Below are 19,132 nucleotides of genomic sequence, written 5' to 3'. Positions count from 1 at the left end.
GGGCACCAGGTTGGTGACCCCTGATATAGATACTGTCAATATCTGAGGTTTGGGGTTTTAATCCAGGCTCTGGTCCTTCTGTGTGGAGTTGGCATGTTGCATGGCAGTCTGTCTATAGGATAGACAGTAGTAGTATAGCCAACCATTCGCAGGGAAAATACAAATACTGGTGGCGGTAAACTACTTTAGTAGCTACAGCTGCCCTGGGGCAGGCTGACGGAAGTGTGGCTGTTAGTGTGCGCCTATTGCCCCCCTGACCATTACCACACATTCGCACCATTCATACACCAGTGTGAGTGGCACTGGAGACAATGTGGGTGAAGTGTCACATGACTTGGGATCGAACAGGCGACCTTCTGGTTACTGAACCTACACACTGACGCTTCACATCTCAGATTTTATAAGTATTCTATGCCTCATTTTCATCACAGAGATTATGAAAGTAAACAGATCATAAAAGTGGCCTTGTAAATCTGTGATGTGAGCACAAGTCGAATGATTTGCTGGTCGTTTAATTGCATTTGCTGCTGACAAGCAGGCGGGCAAACGAAAGATAGTAGGCTTACAAGCATGGTGCACGTAGATTGTGACGCACGTTACAGGCTAGGTCATGCTCCAACGCTGCAAAAGGTGATGAACAGATGATGGACTTTAACTAGAAATTGTGGAAAATAAATCTTCAATTGAATAAATTGTGGTTGCTGTTATGAATTGTAGACACGTGATAATGCACAGAACCAGGTTTTGATTAAAAAATAATAATAATAATAATAAGCAAGCAGGAAGTGCATACATAAACTAAAAATTCCACACAGGATGAAACCTGGACCTCTCAACTATGGGGTAGACGACCTTGGACGTTAACTAAAAGTAGATTTTACACAGCCGAAACACTCACAACAGAGAAAGCATCATGTCCATTGTTCAACGTGTCGCGAGGATCGCTTTTTACAGCGCTCTCCTCCTCTTCCTCTTCCTCCTCTTCGTCAGTGAGGGGGCAGGTCCTGTTGTGCTGAGCTGCGTTACATCCTCCGGCTAGTGATGCTGTAGCTCACACGGGGCTTTGCTCAGCCTTCCCATTTCATCCTTTGTAGAAGCAAAGCGTTCTGCCTGACCTGCTTTCAGCACCCGCAGCCGGCAGACAGCTCCACCTCTCTCCACAGTCAAGCGGAGCTCAACCAACCGCTCCCCCGCCGAGAGCTTCACTCAGGCGGCTAGCAATCTCGCAGCCTCCGCGGCGGCGGTCGGAGCCCTAGCAACCACTTTTATTTATTTTCCTTTTTTACTATTTCTTTTTTTAGATTTGTATTATTAGTTGAGGATGGAACCAAAGCATCTTTGCATCGTTTTCCATTTTCTTGTATTCACGAGTCTACTAAACCAAATATCTGCCTTTCCTACACCGACAGCATCCAGCGAGGGTGAGTTAGCCTTTAAGGGAATTCTTACTCACTCACATTCAATATACATTACAGTCATTTAGATCTTGTATTATCAATGTTAAGAGAGCTAGCAACAAAACGAAATTACTAACTGTAGAGAAACCAACTTAAGTGACCCACCCTTGTAACACACTATAACTTAAAATCTCTCTTAACAGTAGAATAAAATAGACCCTAAACGTGCTAAAGGTGCTTACAATGAACAGTTGGTCATTACTGACTAATTGTAGCTCAGATTAGAGTCGGGTTTGTGGTTCTTTGTAGTTGTTTCCAGCAGTTCCATGTCAATTTAGCTGTAAATCTGCTCATTAACAGAATACAGCAAAGTTGAGCTGCAGCTCAGCGGCGGCTGTTGAGGCCTGTAGTCTATTTTTGACTCAGTTTAATCTTTTGTTTGGTAATCCGATTAAGGTCTGCCCAAGAGAGGGCTGAGGGAGTGGGAGGGCAGCAGCTTTCATATGTCTGGAAGCAAAAACTGAAGCGTAACCATGACAAAACTCGCAAAATTGTAAAGTGTAGAAAATTCCGATAGAAGGAACCTGTGGGGGAAAAAATTATCAGTTTAGCCTACAAATCATTGAGACTAAACTAAAGTGTTTGTCATTTACTGTACTGTCTTTGGTCAATTATTATTGCAGATCAATCTGTGTACAATCGGCAGCTGACAGAAGAAAGACCACTCCAAGAGCAGGTGAGGCTCTCTTGTCTCTCTCTCCCCCAGACAAACAATGATAATCAAAAGCTAATATGCAGAATGGAATTATTTATAGAAGGCTTGTCATTTCCTCAGATTGCTGAGGCGGACAGTGTGAAGGCTGCAGTACAGTCGGCCGGTAAGAGGAAATCATATTGCCAATCAATTAATGACACATCCATGCGTTCAGGTTTCATTACTGCCAGTAAGAAAATGCCTCATCCATGCATAGAGAAGCTAAAATGTGCTGAATGCTAGTCGAATTTCTGGACTAAGGTTACAAAAGGGTGGACAGTTGCTGGTAAATTTCCATGGGAGGTTAAGATGGGGAAATATGGAAATATTTTGGGAATTTATTGCAATTGCCTTGGAATGGAGGGTGAATTAATTAGAAAGGCACCACAGAAATATAAACATAGTGTTTTATCAAAAACACCAACACTTAAAAAAAAGTCATTTGAATGTACTTTGCAATTTGAATATTAGTTGCACATGATTAAAATATATAGACTTATTTCAAGGAAAAGAGGGGGGATTACCTCAAAATTAAGTATGTTTTTCCTGGTTTATTCCCACTTCCATTCATTCTCATGTAACGTTTGCAACTTAAAAAATGTCAGCAATTTTGTAAGCTTGTTCAAAGGCACCGCACGCGGAATGCACAGTGATGAACGATTTTCATTTCTTCTCCCTATCAGAGAGCAAGCGACCTGCCGTTTCCGAGGAGGCGGACGGTGATGACCCGACCGAGCTGAAGTCATTAGCCCAGAGCCACAAATCCAAGGAGACCGCTGATGAGGTGGAGCAGAAGAAAGATGAGTACATTCCAGATGAATCTGATTCCACCAAGAGCCGCCGTCTGGCTGAGGAATACGACTCGACCAAGAACGGGATGGAGCACGGCAAGTACCGTCAAGCAGAAAATTCACACTCTCTACTAAAGTACAAGTAGATACTCGCTTTAAAGAATAAGTAAGTAAAAGTAAAAATGAAAAAAGTACACTTTTAAGTAAAAATTAAACTTTTTATTTTTATTTTTTACTGTTAAATGCGTTTTTATACAATACCCGTTAAAATTACTTGACACACCAAAAAAAAGAAAAAGAACTTCTCCCCATGTCGCTGTTGTCTGTTTTTCCGACTCTAAAACATCAGTATCAGTTGACTTGAGTTCTCTCTATTTACGTCTTTAAAAAAAAAAAAAATCAATGCTTCAAACCATTTATATTCATAGACTCAGTATATTGAGGCTCATCCAGTAGCGATCTTGTCTGCTAGTGGGTGACCTTTGAACATGCCATGTGCGACATGAAAGAAAACACGTGGATGTCAGTGGGATTATCCCCCAATGCTCTTGTGCCAACACTCAGAAGCACTAGCTTTAAAATCTCTTTTTTTTAATACAATGTCTTGAAGATACTAAAGACTCTACAAAAGTCAAAATTGTCCTTCTACTAATTGATATTGCTTTATATGGAATCTCATCATATTAGCACATTTCTGTGCTATGGTATTCAATTGAGTTGTTGAATTCAAACTGTCTGTCTGTCCTTCTATCTATCCATCCATTCGAATTTGACTATGGCTCAGAGATAAAAGCAAGTGGCTTGTAGTATGTATGCGTATGTGTGGAATACTGCTCAACAGGAATTGAAGCCACAAATGCACTTTAGAAGTTGACCACTTCGCAAACAAGGGATGGAAAGAAAGACCGTTCTTGCTTTACTTAAGATGTTCGAGTTGTGACGCATCTGACTGTAGAAGCAATATTATGCACTGCATGATTATTATACTTCAGAGTCTGCTGACTTAAAACAGTTCCGGAATTTGGATGGCTGTTTTTTGAAAATGTTTAAAAATATATTTTTGTTGAGTTTTAACTGCACAATAAATAAATAAATACGTTTTTTTTTTAATTATTATTTATTTATTTATTTATCTTGCACACAAAAAGTGCACCTTTTTAAACTAAAACTAATATATGAACTAAACTCAACTAAATTGAAGCATTTTTTTTTAAACAACACAACAACTAATAACTACCACACCTGTTGTGAAAACTAGCTACATTTTAAAAAACACACACACACACAACTCTAAACGGAATAAAAACTAACTATAATGAAACGTCCAAAACTATTATAACCCTAATCAGAACATGCTGTATATGCCCACAAATTGGTGGTTGGGGACCACTATTTAAAACAAAAGAGTGTAGAATTAAGGCTAAAGTTGAGATTTAACCATTTCTACAGAAATTAAAAAATAAATCAAATCTAGTTATATAGTGCAAAATACCTCCTCAAGTACTTTACGACAGCACAGTGATTTATAAATGTGGATGTAAAAAAATAATGTAAAAAGAAATAAAACGCTCGCTAGATTATGCCAGGATTCCAGTCTGCCTAAAAAAAAAAGCATACAGAAAATGCTTCCATGTCAAATTTGATCAAACGATAAAATATCTTCAAATACAAATGTCCAGCCATGTGATTCTAAAGTGAGATGACTCAGAGACAAATCAGTTTTTACATAAGGCTCAGCATCTGTGAGCTTCTCATCATTTTACGTTGTTACATCACAACACAGCAAAGCACACCTTGGATGTTCTTTTATTGTTCCTCAGAGTGAGACAACAATAGCTTGAAGATGATGCAATAAGTCAGCACACGCTTGCTCTTTGTGGGAGGCATGGGAATTATAAAAGAGTTGAGCTGTATGAATAGTATCTCTCTCACAAAGTAGAAGAAAAAATATACACGCTGTAGTCAAAGTGTTGGGAAACTTGCCAAAACACCTACTTGAAGTAAAAACAGCGAAACAGTCAAAAAAACAGATGTCAGGGGGTAACACAGTGCAAGACGCTCATTTCATACTTGCTGTGGTTTGACCAAATATGAGAGTGTAGAATTAAGTCTTCAGTCCAGATAACAAATTGTTTTTAGCATATTCCATAAACACAAGGTGAAGTGGACCCATCTCTTCCTTCCACTTTTTCATATTTGGCCTTCATCTGAAAAAATCCGCTCCTAACTGATGAATCCATTGACGGTCCTTTGAGGATGACTGGAAGGCTGTTGTGAATCAGCTGCTGCGCGCTCTGTCAAATTAGCCGAGCGCAACACAATTAGCTAACGCAAATGATGTCCCCCTTCTCCTCCCAGATGACACAGACACGTTCCGTCAGGTGGACGGCACGCCGCTGACGGCCGACGACATCGTGCAGAAGATCGCAAACAAGATCTACGAGGAGGACGACAGAGGTGTCTTTGACCGGATTGTGTCCAAGCTGCTCAAACTGGGTCTGGTAGGTCTGACTGCAGTAGCAAGTACACATCATGAGGCATGAGGCTTGAACTTTCTCTTATGCAGAGACAGTGATGGGAAGTAACCAAGTACAAATACAGTGTTACTATTCTTCAGTGGATTTTCAGATGCATTGGTGCCTTGAGATATGACTGACTCGTATGTCATGTACCGGTACTTCTATTATACTGCCACCAAGTGGTTAAGGCGCGCACAACAGAAGGAGCAGCACAATGTGCATTGAAGTGAAGTAAAAAAGTGGGACAATAACGGTTAATTCAATTACAAAAACATGTGTTTTTTTTTAAATTGGGGACTGGGATGGATGAATGGAATTTCCATTCATTTCAGAGACAAGTGTTTTCAGTTTTATGAATTAAACTCATATCTCAAGGCAACACTGTATCTGTTGTTTACTTGAGTATTTATTTTTCTGACATTTTTTTTACTTTTATTCCCTATTTTTTTTAACTTTTACTCCCTATATTTGAAAATAGTATTTAGTATAGTAAATAGTAAATATTTGTGTATGTTGTTGTTATTATTATTAACTCATTATCTCCCAGCCATTTTCACTGAACCCATTAGCTCCCAGCTGTTTTACTGGATTTTGACTGAATTTGCAAGGCCCACAGAATATTGTGTTCTATTGCTATGAAAACGTGAAACCCACCAAAAGAAAGATTAGAGTATTTTCTTTCATCAGGAAAAATCTTTTTCTGTTTTGCAGCAAATAGCATTGGACTATAGCTAAGTTTCATCATTATTCACAAATCTATTTAGAATTGTAGGGAAATCAGCTTGTTTGCAACATGGCCCTGGTTGATCTCTTATACTCTGCTGCCACCTGCTGGCCGTTTTTGTAATTACTACCATTGCTTCACCCATTCTCTGCAGTTCAGAGGCTGCATCAAAGCCTTCTGTATGCTCTAGCATAAAAAAACGAACAAATACGTCTTTGGAACGCTTAAATTTTTTAAAATAGAACGTATTTATACATTTTTGGGAGCAAACGAGTTAATCAGTTATCTGCCAAATATAGTCTAAAAAATATCCCTATCAGTCGGGCCCTACTTTCTACCCCGTAAGGTGCTCAGCTAAGTAGACGTGCTCACTAACACAGATTTGTACAGATTTGGGAATAATATTTGAGAGAGAAATGAGAGGCCTTTATATACACATAGAAGACCATCTTTGATCAATATTTGTTCAGTAAGTACAGGAGTTGACTTTGAGTCATTTTACACAAGTATCTGTATTTCTTCTGAAGTACCTCTGCCACCTCTGTGCAGGGATAGTGTCTGTCTCTCAGCCTGAAAAACGATCAAATGAAATGCAATCAAATAGGCGTGAATTGGATATTGTTCACCCGAGTATTACTGTTATGACACCTCGAGTGCTCTGTTTCTCTCAGTCAGCCTCTCACTAGCAAAAATCCATGTTATACAATCCACAGTTGTGTTCAGTCTTGCTGTTTGTCTTGCGCTTAGATAACGGAAACTCAGGCTGACACGCTGGAGTACCAGGTGGCCGAGGCCCTGCAGGATCTCATCACCAAAAATGCAAAAAACAATGAGATCGAGGACAGAGATGAAGAGGAGGTCGGGGCTGTGCAGGACACCCAGGCAGCAAACCTGGTACGGTTTTCACAAATACGACGTGACGGCGGTTAAAAAGAAGTTGATTTCAATTCATATAAAAATGATCCTTGCATCGCAGGATAAATGGGAGCAGCCCAGTCGGCGCTTCAACAACGAGGAGGAGGAGGACGATGAGGTAATGGATGAGGTGGACAGGGATGCTGAAGATGAGGACGAGACGCTGGATAAAACTTGGGACAAAGACGACGGCGAGGACGATAATGAAGTGAGCCCCGAGGACGGCCTTCAGGATCTCCAGTACTTCCCCAATTTCTACCGACTGCTCAGGAGCCTCAATTCAGGTGAGCGCTTCCATCACACGTGTGCCTCCAGGACAACACAAAGACCTGGACATGTTGTCATGACAACGATGCGTTCGAGGATGAGTCACTGTTTCGTCCGCCTTTGTAGATTGCCATCTAGGAACACACACACACACACAGCACTAATTATTCATAATCCCATCACCCACATCCCTGCAGCCAAATGCCACACGATTATAACAACACTGTGGCAACCAATTACTGCAAAAACAAGGGCAATTGCACAGGTGGAAAAAGTACTTTCATTCTGTAATTAAGTAAATGTAGAAGTACGGAGTACGGATTCAACCTCCATTGGTTATATTGTCAAAACAACATGTATGAAAGGCCATCAGGTACATACAGTAATTCATCTTGACCCTATAAGTGAATTTAAAAAATACTCAAGTAAAAATATTACCCGAAGAATCAGCTTCACTACAATACTTAGTTACTTCCCACCACTTCTCCTGATTGTTTCGTGATTGTCTCAGACCAAGACGCTCAGGAAAGAGAGACGCTCATCACCATCATGAAGACGCTGATTGATTTTGTGAAGATGATGGTCAAGTACGGCACCATCACACCCGAGGAGGGCGTCTCCTATCTGGGTAAGAACGCTTCACCTGTACCACATTTACTGACGAGGCTCTGTCTGGAACAACAAACAAATATTTATTTACAACTAATGCAGTTTATTTGTTTGCAGTATGTCTGAGTATATTAACTACATTACAATCTAAAGTCACATTATAACCTATTTTGCCAATAGCTTGATGTCAATATAAAAAAAATATACAGGAAAAGGAATGATTTAATATGGTCTTGTTATTTCACTACAAAAGAAAAATGTTGTGTAGCTGAAAGTAAACCAGCCTTCTTTTATGGCTCATCATCACATTAGTGGTCCTAGAAAAGGTCTTTCACATGTGAAGCACAGCTGTCAACCTTTTCCGCCTTCCTTTAACTTTCTCTTTTAATATTATTTCGTTCATTTCTGTTGTAAAAAAGAGGGAAGAAAATATATACTGTAAATGGATAGCGGATGGATAGATGGGTCAGGGTAATGCAAAAAAAGTGCAGAAAAATAACAGAATTCATTGATACTGATAGTTGTAACATTAATAATAGGAATCATTAATTTATCAATTGATTAAATAATTTCATGTTGGAAAGTTTTAAGCATTATGATGAGAGTAAACGCACAAATACTTGTGTGTGAATGTATGCGTATATGTGCATATGGTCCAGTCTAAATTACGTAGATCAATAATGTAGTGTTGTTACTGAGGCAATTTGTCTACCAGACAAAAAAAAATGGATGGCGTTACGCGAGAAAAAATCAATGAAGGACTCACGATTTATTGTGCTGTTCAACGAGCATGGAAAGTTCTCTAGAAATAGCCCTCATCCATTATCAGGTTGTTCATCTTCACAATATGGAAATATACGGAGGCTGTCGACGTCCGAGTCCTTCACATGACCCTGAAGAGCAGCTGGCCATTAATGCCCATGATGTGAGTTTCCATGGCAACCTGTTGGCCTTGGCCATATGGTTGTAGGGATAATTGGTCAGACTTTCACAATCGCCTAGCAACGTGTTAACTTGAGCTGCGCCTCTCCCCCCACTTAACCTGGAAGATCACGGAGTCGGCATTGGGCACGACCCACTGAGCATGCAGCAAAAAAATAATAATAATTAAATAGACGCAAAGCATACAAAGAGGAGGGGAAAAAAAGCAATGTTATAGCGTGTTTGGCTGTCGAATGCTAAGGAGGAGGCTGTAAAAAAAAACAACAACAACAGCATTTTGCCGCACTACTGGTGGTAGTAGGCGGTGTGAATACAGACAGAACTTGCTAAGAGAAAGTGAGATCGGAAGAGAAAAGTAGTAGTAAGCCGTCGTGATTGTAAATGTCTTCATGCAAAATAAGAATGACATTAACCTACATTAACTGTGTCTTTGTGATTCAAGCAGGAAAAATATTATGCTTACAATTGTGCGTTTTAAAGCACTTTGAATTCAAAGAAAGCACTACCATAAACAGCATGAAGAGCAGTGGTTTTAATTTTAGTTTCAAATTTCATTCAAATGTACCCGACCACACGTGATTTCTTTTTCACGTACTCTAGAGAGCGCCTGCTTGTCTTTAAGGCATTCTGGGATGAGTGAAGTTATGCAATGCAATTTTTTACTTTCTCACTCCTGTAGAAAATCTGGACGCGATGATTGCGATGCAGACCAAGAACAAGCTCGGAAAGGCTCTCGGACCGCCAGACTTTACAGGGCCAAATGGTAAAGAAACAAAACAAACTTCCAATTCTGGCAGAGGCCTTTCTTTGGTTGGTGGTTAGTTTGCGGTCATTTATTTCAGTATTTCCAAACTTTATTGAGCCAAATAAGGCACATGAAGTATTAGATGACAAAACTGAAATTTCCAAATGCACCCCGTGTTGACAGCCGAAAACATCACACATTCATTGTCATCACTACTACCGCTACTACTGTACTTCCATTTTGTTCTACTTTCTTTTTGGCTTTTGGCAAACACTTTTGGTGCATTGTTATTTACCAACCGCCAAAAGAAAGTCAACACGATTAGGGAACGGGGATTTTGAGTGCCAGTCTGAGCTCAAATTCTAATAAATCGTTGGCGTCAGCCCGAAACCTGTTACCTCACTTTTTAGGATACCTCAAAAATTTTAAAGCCATTTTCAACACTTTAGATTGGTCAATAATGTTTAAAAATAGCTTCCGCACGTGTGGACGTACCAATTATTTAATTTGATGAAATTCAGCAAATTGTGACTTTTGAGGAAGTCACACCTGAGGGTAAATTGCAGGACCAACCAAATTATTTTTTTAAGCGACACTTATGCTCCCAAGTGTAAATATCTGGGCCTGATTAAACAAACACATAGCTATTGTTGTGTAAACAGGTTTATCAAAGAGCATTTATGTGAATGTCGTCGGCAAAGATAAATGAAAAAGCACATTACGTCACTTGAAATGCCATTGACGGTTATAGACGTCAAAAATTCATTGGAACTATTTCTATTAGTTAAACATTTTTTTCCCCCTTTTGTTAACAAGAGTATGAAAACCTAGAATTTTTTATTGTACATTAAAACAGGTATAAAATTTGTGATTCATTGTGAGTTCACTACAGTCATGCAATTAATTACGATTACAAATTTTAATCGCCTGACTCCCCTAATTTTTAATAATCTTTTCTTTTCTTTTTTTAAAACACGTCAATTTTTAATTGTAATTAATCGCATGACTTCACTAGTTAACTCATGATTAATCACAAATTGTATATCTGTTCTAAATGTACAATAAAACAAATTCTAGGTTTTCATACTTTTGTTAACAAAAGTGGAAAAAAATTTATACTAATAGAAATAGTTAAAATGATTTTTTTTACGTCTATAGCCGTCAATGGCAGTGAATGAGTTAATTGATCATAGCTCAACCAGTAAGGATATATTGATTTATTTTGAGGTTTTCCAATGTGTGCATTGTGCTAACAATTTGAAATTTGAATGGTTAAAAAACAAAAAATAATAATGGATATTTTATACTAATGACAAGAACTGATATTATAAACTTTAAGCAGTAAAAGAAGCACAAAAACTTTTATTTATTTATTTATTTTAAGCAAGAGTATTCTCCATCACGAATAAGCTGAAAAGGTAGTTCAATCGATTAAGGCCTGGGTGTTAATCGAATGTCTTGTTCCCGGGCAGAGGGCAAGAATTTGGACGAGGACGACAACACCAAGGCCGAGGCCGCCAAGATGCAGAAGGAGTACGAGAACCTGAAGGACTCCACCAAGCAAGACCAGCCACCTACCAGTCAGTCCACAAAGCAGCTACGATGAACACACCACATATTTTGTCTTCAGACTTTAGATGTGATCCCATATAGCCACTGAGACCGAGGGCCTTTTTATTGATTTATGCAAAATAACTTTATTGTTTGTGGCAAGTTTTAATCCTTTACATACTGTTTAAGTAAAAAAAAAAAAAAAACCTAAGCGCCTTTTTTTTTTTACACCCTGAGATTGGATGACTTTTACTGAACTAAAATACTGTACACAAATATTTAAAAATATCATTCTTTTCTACAGGTGTTCCAAAGTTTGTGTAAACTGAGGCTTTGACCCGTGTTTATTAAAATGTTGTTGCTTTTTTAGATTGACCAGTTTGTGTTAAATCAAGGAAAATGGTGTTTTTCTTTTAATGGGACAGTGGTAACAGTAGAACTGCCTGTGTCATCACCACATTTGACAAAAACATGCACCTGTTTGTTCTTTGAAGAGTCATGGGGGAATCTGAAAACAGTAAAACTGCATAAATTGTCATACATGCTAAACATAAGGAATATAAATCATACAGAAGTCAGAGGGTGCCTTGACAGAGTCACACACATCTGAAAAATACACATTTCCCTTTTCTCCGAAACTTTAATAACGTCCAACAGGCTATTCATATATTTTGAAAAGATCTGCAGTTGATAATTTAATATAGACAACATTTATGAGAAAAATCTTGTCCTAGAGCATACTAGTGTGTTCATGGAAAATGAAAAGTATGAGAGGGTTAAATGTATATTGTATTAATCTACTTCAACTAACTAAATGACGTCACTTCAATTAAACAAAACATCTCCTTTGCCCTACTTCCACTACAAAACAAAGCAGGCCTTTTGTTTTCACTCAACAGCGCCAGCAGGAGAGGAATAAATAAATATATAAGACAGTACAGTCGAGCCAATCATAGCACGGAGTCCGTGTTTGGCCCAGAACTAGGCCAGTCCAATAAAGACGGGCAAAAGCCTATCACAGCTGCCGTTATTTCCTGTCCCTCTACGCTGCACCGTACTTCGCTCCATAGTAAATCCTCAGCAATAAATATCACATGAAAAGCCTTTATTTTTATTTTCACTGATACAACATTTATGAACAAAGTTAAATTATAATTAGTAGTACATCAGGATGTTCTCATTTTTGATGAGTGCATGCAATCATCTTGATTGGTATCTTTTGATCGTTATCGACAGATCGGCCCGGCAAGTCTGAGACCTATCTGGAGGCCATCAGAAAGAACATCGAGTGGCTCAAGAAACACAACAAGGAAGAAGGCAAAGGTGGTGAGTTGAACGAAGTAACTCGATCAATCCAGAGAATTGTGTTGGGTCACAAGCAGGTCAAAGGCACAGAAAAGCTCAAACCTTTTAAGCTCTTTTTGTTGTCCCTAATCTGCATTTGAAATGAGTGCTTGAGGGATGCTTGACCAGACGCTTGCTCCACAGCTAATGAATATGGATCACTCTTGATGAGTTTGTCCTAATTACTGCTGAAACAAAGGCCTATTCAGTAAACTCATCCGACTTGTTCCTACATTAATGATGTGTCTAACTATATGGACAAAAGTCTTGGGACACACCTTTTGATCACGTTTGATTAAGTTCCTCTATAGCAGTGGTCTGCAACCTGAGGCTCTGGAGCCACATGTGGCTCCCTGTGGATCTCTTAAAAAATTAATTAATTAATAGGTTGATGTTTTTTACATATTTATTAGCATTTATTAGATAAAATATTGTTTAAATGAATTAATGATTTAAATAAAAATGGAATAATTAAATATTCACAGAGTCCAAATTTTTAAATCGTCAGAATAAGATAAAAAAATCAGTTTTTTTTAAATTACCTAAAAATTAAAGTGATTAAAAATGTCCAAAAAGGAAGAGGAAAAGCAGAAATCTACCAAAATATGTCCATGCAATTGCCAAAAATGTCAGAGAACCTTATTTAAAAAATGCAGAAAAGAAAATGTTCAAAAAGTAACCTCAAACGTCCAAAAACAATAAAAGGCAGAAAAATTACCATGAAATATTTTTGTAATTGTCAAAAAAGGCAGAATTATTTTTCTTTTCTTTCTTTTTTAAAGAAAATATTTCAAAAAGTAACTCTGAAATGCTGTGAAACAAAATATGTAAGAAATCCTAAAAATGTACATAAAATGTCCACAAAATTGCCAAAAATGTAAAAATTGCCAAAACAGTCAAAAAATGTATGAAAAACGAAGTGTGAAAAATTATATACAAAACCAAAGACAAAAGGTAGAAGAAAAGGAATGTCAAAGTATTGGATGCTGCATATATTTGTGTTGTGGTGCAGCTCTAATTTCCTTCATTTCAATCTTCAAATTTAGTTTCCTTCATTACAATCTTCAAATGTTTTGCGGCTCCAGACACTTTTTTTTTTTTATTTAGCCTAAAATGGCTCTTTAATAGGAAAGGTTGCTGAAATAATGTGTTGTTAAAAATAAAAATTGGTATGTCTAGTATGAGGTTTCAAAATCATGAAAAACTAAGCCGTTCTCTCCACTCTCAAAAACTGTTGGCGTGTCCACTAAAATGATCTGAAACTACACTCTGCTCTATTTTCAACTGTCAATCAAATAGCTGAAAAAATGGCTGCTACATCTTTCTTATCTGATTTTGGACATTATTTATACATTATCCCATCAGGTGCTTTTGCACACTACAAAAACAAGGCACTCTAAAATGGCCACGCTAGCACGAAGACCTTGTCCAAATGCTAGCGCTAAAATCGTGCCTTTAAAAAAATCGTCCCGGTCACCTTAATCAAAGTGGAAATGTTCACGATCAAACACACCTGTTGTGGATTTTGCCATTCAGCTCCTGGTGAGAGAACAGAAAGATGAAAAGTTCACCTCCAAAGACTATTGTTCATTTTAGGTTCATCTTGAGATTTCACCCAAAAACGTAATATCCCCCAAACATCTTGGGAGTCGTGTACTTCCTTTTTCATTTGTACCTTTCTTGACAGCGCTATCATGCCAGGGTGCCCTACTTTTATGTCCAAACTGCTTGCATTTAAAATGCACATCAGAGTAAAATTCACAAAGATGAAACTAATTGAACTTTCCGTTCTTGCAAAGAAGAAAATGTCTCCGTCCTCAAAGATCCATTATTTCTGTAGTTTTGGGAAGGGGTGTTGTTTCTTTGGTTGAGGCCGGCGACCCTGAAAACTGATTGACGCACAAAAGTCTCCCTGCTGCTGTAAAAATCAATGCCCCAGCGGTATTTCATTTGGCGGCAGGAAATGAAATGTTAATGAGCTCTCGCTGTGCAGGCCACGAACAGCCGAATGTGATAGCTGCATGAAAATTGCATTTTACAGTGGGCGCTCAGAGGCTTTAATCAACATGCGTGAAGCAGGTGCTGTTAAACAAAAAGCCAGGGTGCCTTTTAAATTAAGCGTTAAAAGAATTTTCACAATCCATTTTTACGCGACAACAAAGGCCAGCAGGGACGTTTTAAAAGTCTCATCTTCTTGCTTGTATGTGGGACACTTCATTAGTATTCTAGTGTGGGATGGTTGTCTGGGACAACATCCGCCTCCCCGCCTGCTTGTCAACCAAAGAAGACACACTTGAAAATTGGAGAGAGTACACTGAACACTTGCAGTTAAAGAGTACATCCAGTTTTCTTAAAATGGTGCAATTATTCATCATGTAAACCTATGAAGAGCCGTTTGAAGCATTCATTCCAATATCCTTTGATATCTTAAGTGTACTAGTACAATAGTGCCCTGAAATAGGAGTGAACTTTTCCAGGATACGAACCGCCATTCGGACAGTTTTTGCTTTGACTTGTGAGCACAAATGTGAGATAAAAGCGCTGAATGGTGGCAGCGAATTCAACTCAACTCACTTCACAGCAAGCTGCAGTTTGGCAAATGGTGAACAGTTCTTCAAAAAGGAGGTTTCAAGCTGTTTGTTGCCACTCCAGTTGAAGTTGACTGTCACACGCAACACACAACAAAGAGAATTACATACTGGGTATTTAAATAACCACATAACGTTGCCTTAAAGTTTGGTGCCTTAATGCTAACGCATAATGGGGACATGCCATAGACAGGCTAACGAACAGCATCAAATTTGCCATGTTATATGAATGCATGTAGACAGGCAATATAACAATACATTTTTTTAACCTAGAAATTTCTGGAAAAAGCTCCAATAATAAGCTTCTAATTTGAAAAAATAAAATAAAATTTTAACATTGAATAAACAAAAAGTCAATTAATTTTATTTATTTGTTATTTTATTATTATTTATTATTATTCATATGTAAAGTACAATCTTACATTGTTTATTAAGAACACGTTACAAAAATTTTAGCTACTTTGTTTTTTTGCGGAAAGACTGGAACGGATTATTGGCATTTCTATTAATTTCAATATGGAAAGACGATTTGCGATATAATGTTTTGCATTAAGAACATGACTCACTAGTACAACAATTCACCACACCAGCAGAATGGCGCGCACAAGTAGAACAACTGTATGACATGTTACTACTGAGACAAAACTACACTATTATCCGTATCTTCACACTCCTAGTACTACTACCAAAGTGCTATAGTACAGTTAAATGTCATTACTAGTACAAGTAGCACACATTTTTTTCTACTAGTGCATAGTTTTGCCCAAAAGATTTTACTAGTTTGTGGACCTTTACCTGGATAACAAGGATATCAATTAACTCTTTGACTGCCAAAAACGTTAAATAACGTTTAGTAAAATCCTATGGAGGAGTGCCAAAGACGTTAAAAGACGTTTGTTTCAAAACAGAGGTGAAACTAACCATTTTCTATTGTGGATTACTGAAAAACGGAATAAGGTAGAAACAAACTTTTTTTTTCTGATGAAAGATGAGAGTCCAATCTTTCATTTGGTAGTATGTGTGTTTCCATAGTCCAAACACATAATTTTCTATGGACCTTGAAAGATCAGTCAAAATGCTTAAAATCGGCTGGCACCCACGGCATCCCTTTTCTGAAAACGTCTGGCAGTCAAAGAGATAAATGCTCAAAAGGCAGAGGTCATTAGATTGTGCAAGTGTACCTAATAAAGTGTCCAGTAACTATATTGACTTTTCTCTGTTGTCGGAAAACAAGAGCAGGTAGAGAACAAAGGCCTCCTTGACCTCTTGCCAGCGTCATAGAAACAGAGCAAGCAACCATTTATTGTGTTTACTCCTGCAGTCGCGCGCCCATTAGGACAATCTCAGCTGGCAGCTTGTTTGGAAATGTGCATGTGTGTGTGTTTACGCCTACACACCACACAGATTAGGCACAAGAGCAGATGGACGCAACGGCCACATACTGGTTTTGGTTTTTGGCTCCGCACAGTCAAGATTGAAAGAGTCTAATCACTTTGCGTTTAAATCCCTGACGCACGTCATGTTTGTCATCAGCAAACTGTGTCCCGGCAACCGTATCGTGCATGGCGTGCGTCATTAACAGGGGTTTTCCTCATTGAAATTCATACTGTAGGTCATCTGCTTTTTTAATTTGTGTCGGAACAGTTTGTTTTGTTCCTAGAACTGATAAGAAACAGCTTATTTCTGAAGCTAACCTGCTACTGCTGTGACGTTGTGGACATGAATAAAAGGTCAACGGAAATTAAAACTGTCTTTGATTCAAGGGTAATGATGTGTTGCTGATTGGAATTGATTTTACGGACCATTTATTTTTAAAACATTTTGTTATGTATTTGAGAATAACTGGTACAAAACCACCATAAATTTGATTTGTCCAGCGCAACCATCAAGGGCACACATTTTTATATTTTATTTGTCATATATTTGCTGTTTGTTTGGTCCAACCTTGTTACAGATACTCAGGCATCTAAAAAACACAGATTTCAAAAACTTTGCTGATTAATTCCTTTATTAATTAATTAAGTTTTATTTGAATAATGATTTAATTTTAGTAATAGCCGACTGTAATTATAGGAACAGTTTTCCAAACAAATGCTAATGTTGAACTTTTTGCTTGAGAGTACATGCTATCTTAGCATTTAGCTGCTATGCTAACTGGTCAAGAGCCAACATAGCGATAGACTTAATAGAACAACTTTAATGCCTGAATATCTTTTTCAGGTAATAAGTAAAATGGTTGTGGGTGTTTGAGTAACAAACTCTATTACGTTTAAAACCCACACAAAAAAAAATATATTTATATATATATATATATGAATTATGAAACAATGACTTAGTTAACAATTTCCTTAATTACTACTGAGGCGCGTAGAAATATATTTTTTCTATTTCTCTAAATGGCTAAAATATTTTAGAAACAAGGTTGTATGTATGTTGGGAAAACAAATCTGATTTACAACCTTACTTAATGCTATATTTGATATGTAGGTTGGTCTTCAAGAGGGAGGGATATGGGGGCATTTTAGAGGGCGCTTTAAAGCTATGTGGTAGTTCAAATTATATTTCGAAATCAATTTTACTAGAGCTGTTTGTTTTCGACTTTCATCTCATAGCTACTGTTGCATTTTTCTCTCACGGCGACTGTAATTTACACAACAAGTGCATGTTTCAGGATTTTGTGCATTGATTATTTGAAACTTCATGGGCAGGACAGAAAATGTCCTTGGATTCTGGAATGACCCTAATCGCGGCTGCTTTAGGGTTCCTTATGTTTTCTTTCACCTCACATGCTTGCGCTACTGAGTACTGACCTCAATCCCTTGTAATAATGAATACAGCACAGATTATGTCTTGTTTGGGTGTCGTGATGACTGATCTATTCTACATACAAGCCCGACTTATGGCCATAGATACATTCATTAGCCACAACATTAGGTACACCTGCACAGATTATGTCTGCCTGTAGAAAGATGGCAAGTTTGATACCAAGTTATAATAAAGCTCAATAAATTGCTTTCACGTATTTTTTGTCATTGTGGGCTCACTATTTGACAAGCTACTGTTACATCTCTTCTGTAAGATAATGTGATGACTGCGTTGTTTGTGTGCCAGACTACGACCTATCCAAACTGAAGGACTTCATGGACCAGCAGGTGGACTCTTACATCGAGAAGGGCATCATAGCCAGGGACGAGGGGGATACCATCAAAAGGATCTACAGCAGCCTGTGACGTCATCCTCCAATATCTCCATGCTCTAGAACTGAATCGAAATACTAAGAACATTCATTTCTTACTCACACTTGATCCCCATGGCATGGTAAAGTGCATTCATAATAACTACTTACTCTCCCATACATGCTACAATCATATTGAGGGACCGAATGTAATAAAATTATGATACAAGGCACTAACACAATTTCATTATTGTTTGCGCGGCAAGATTGAAGAGTAATAATCCCAAATTTTGCCATTGTCATTTTCTATTGTATTTTTAAAACACATACAGCTATGGCAAATATTAAGAGACCAAGAGCTGATCATTTTGCAGTGGTCTTATTTTTCTCTGTCTATATACATATATATGCATATACTTACATATAATACATTATATACACACACACACTGTAATATGTAATCTTTTTTTTCTGTTTTTGGTGTATATGTGAGACATAATTATATTCCTGTTTTCATTTGACCAAAAATATATTTCTGTATTACATTATAGTGAACTGCTGTAATAACTCTGGAGCCCACAAGGGGGCAATGTGTCAATCATTCCTCTACTGTCCATAACATTTTCATCTGAGTAAAGACACACAAGATGAGATATTTAAAATGTAAATATGTGATTTTTTTTTTCCTAGAGTGTGAAAGCAATTAAAACGCTGTCTTTTCTTTGCAAGTGTGCTTAATAGGCCGAACAGAGCAATAATGGTTAATCCTCAAAATAATACACCCGCAAGGACATGCATTGCAATGACAACA

The 19,132-nt window shown here is 37.8% G+C and overlaps 1 protein-coding gene across 2 annotated transcripts; it reads left to right on the top strand.

The window, feature by feature from the left end:
• Positions 1–980: 980 nt before the first annotated feature.
• Positions 981–19,049, top strand: scg3 (secretogranin III). Of its 2 annotated transcripts, none has more exons than XM_077562938.1 (12): positions 981–1,421; positions 2,081–2,133; positions 2,233–2,275; positions 2,835–3,038; positions 5,301–5,443; positions 6,933–7,079; positions 7,162–7,384; positions 7,879–7,995; positions 9,598–9,681; positions 11,136–11,243; positions 12,451–12,537; positions 18,258–19,049. In XM_077562938.1, exons 1-12 carry the CDS (start codon positions 1,322–1,324, stop codon positions 18,374–18,376), a joined length of 1,428 nt encoding a protein of 475 aa, XP_077419064.1. In that variant the 5' UTR covers positions 981–1,321; the 3' UTR covers positions 18,377–19,049. The 2 variants fall into 2 exon arrangements, with proteins under 2 accessions (XP_077419064.1, XP_077419063.1); XM_077562937.1 differs by having other exon boundaries at positions 12,451–12,540.
• Positions 19,050–19,132: the final 83 nt, after the last annotated feature.

The sequence above is a fragment of the Vanacampus margaritifer genome, chromosome 4, assembly GCF_051991255.1.
Source record: "Vanacampus margaritifer isolate UIUO_Vmar chromosome 4, RoL_Vmar_1.0, whole genome shotgun sequence".
NCBI lineage: Eukaryota > Metazoa > Chordata > Actinopteri > Syngnathiformes > Syngnathidae > Vanacampus > Vanacampus margaritifer.
Note: the sequence above shows the minus strand (reverse complement) of the source record. Positions and strands in the feature narration are given on the sequence as shown.

Bases quoted from the DNA above. Each gene is read 5' to 3' on its own strand.
- scg3 (XM_077562937.1), top strand. From the start codon at position 1,322: ATGGAACCAAAGCATCTTTGCATCGTTTTCCATTTTCTTGTATTCACG. The intron at 7,996-9,597 runs GTAAGAACGCTT...TCACTCCTGTAG, and splicing joins GGAGGGCGTCTCCTATCTGG to AAAATCTGGACGCGATGATT. The intron at 11,244-12,450 runs GTCAGTCCACAA...CGTTATCGACAG, and splicing joins GCAAGACCAGCCACCTACCA to ATCGGCCCGGCAAGTCTGAG.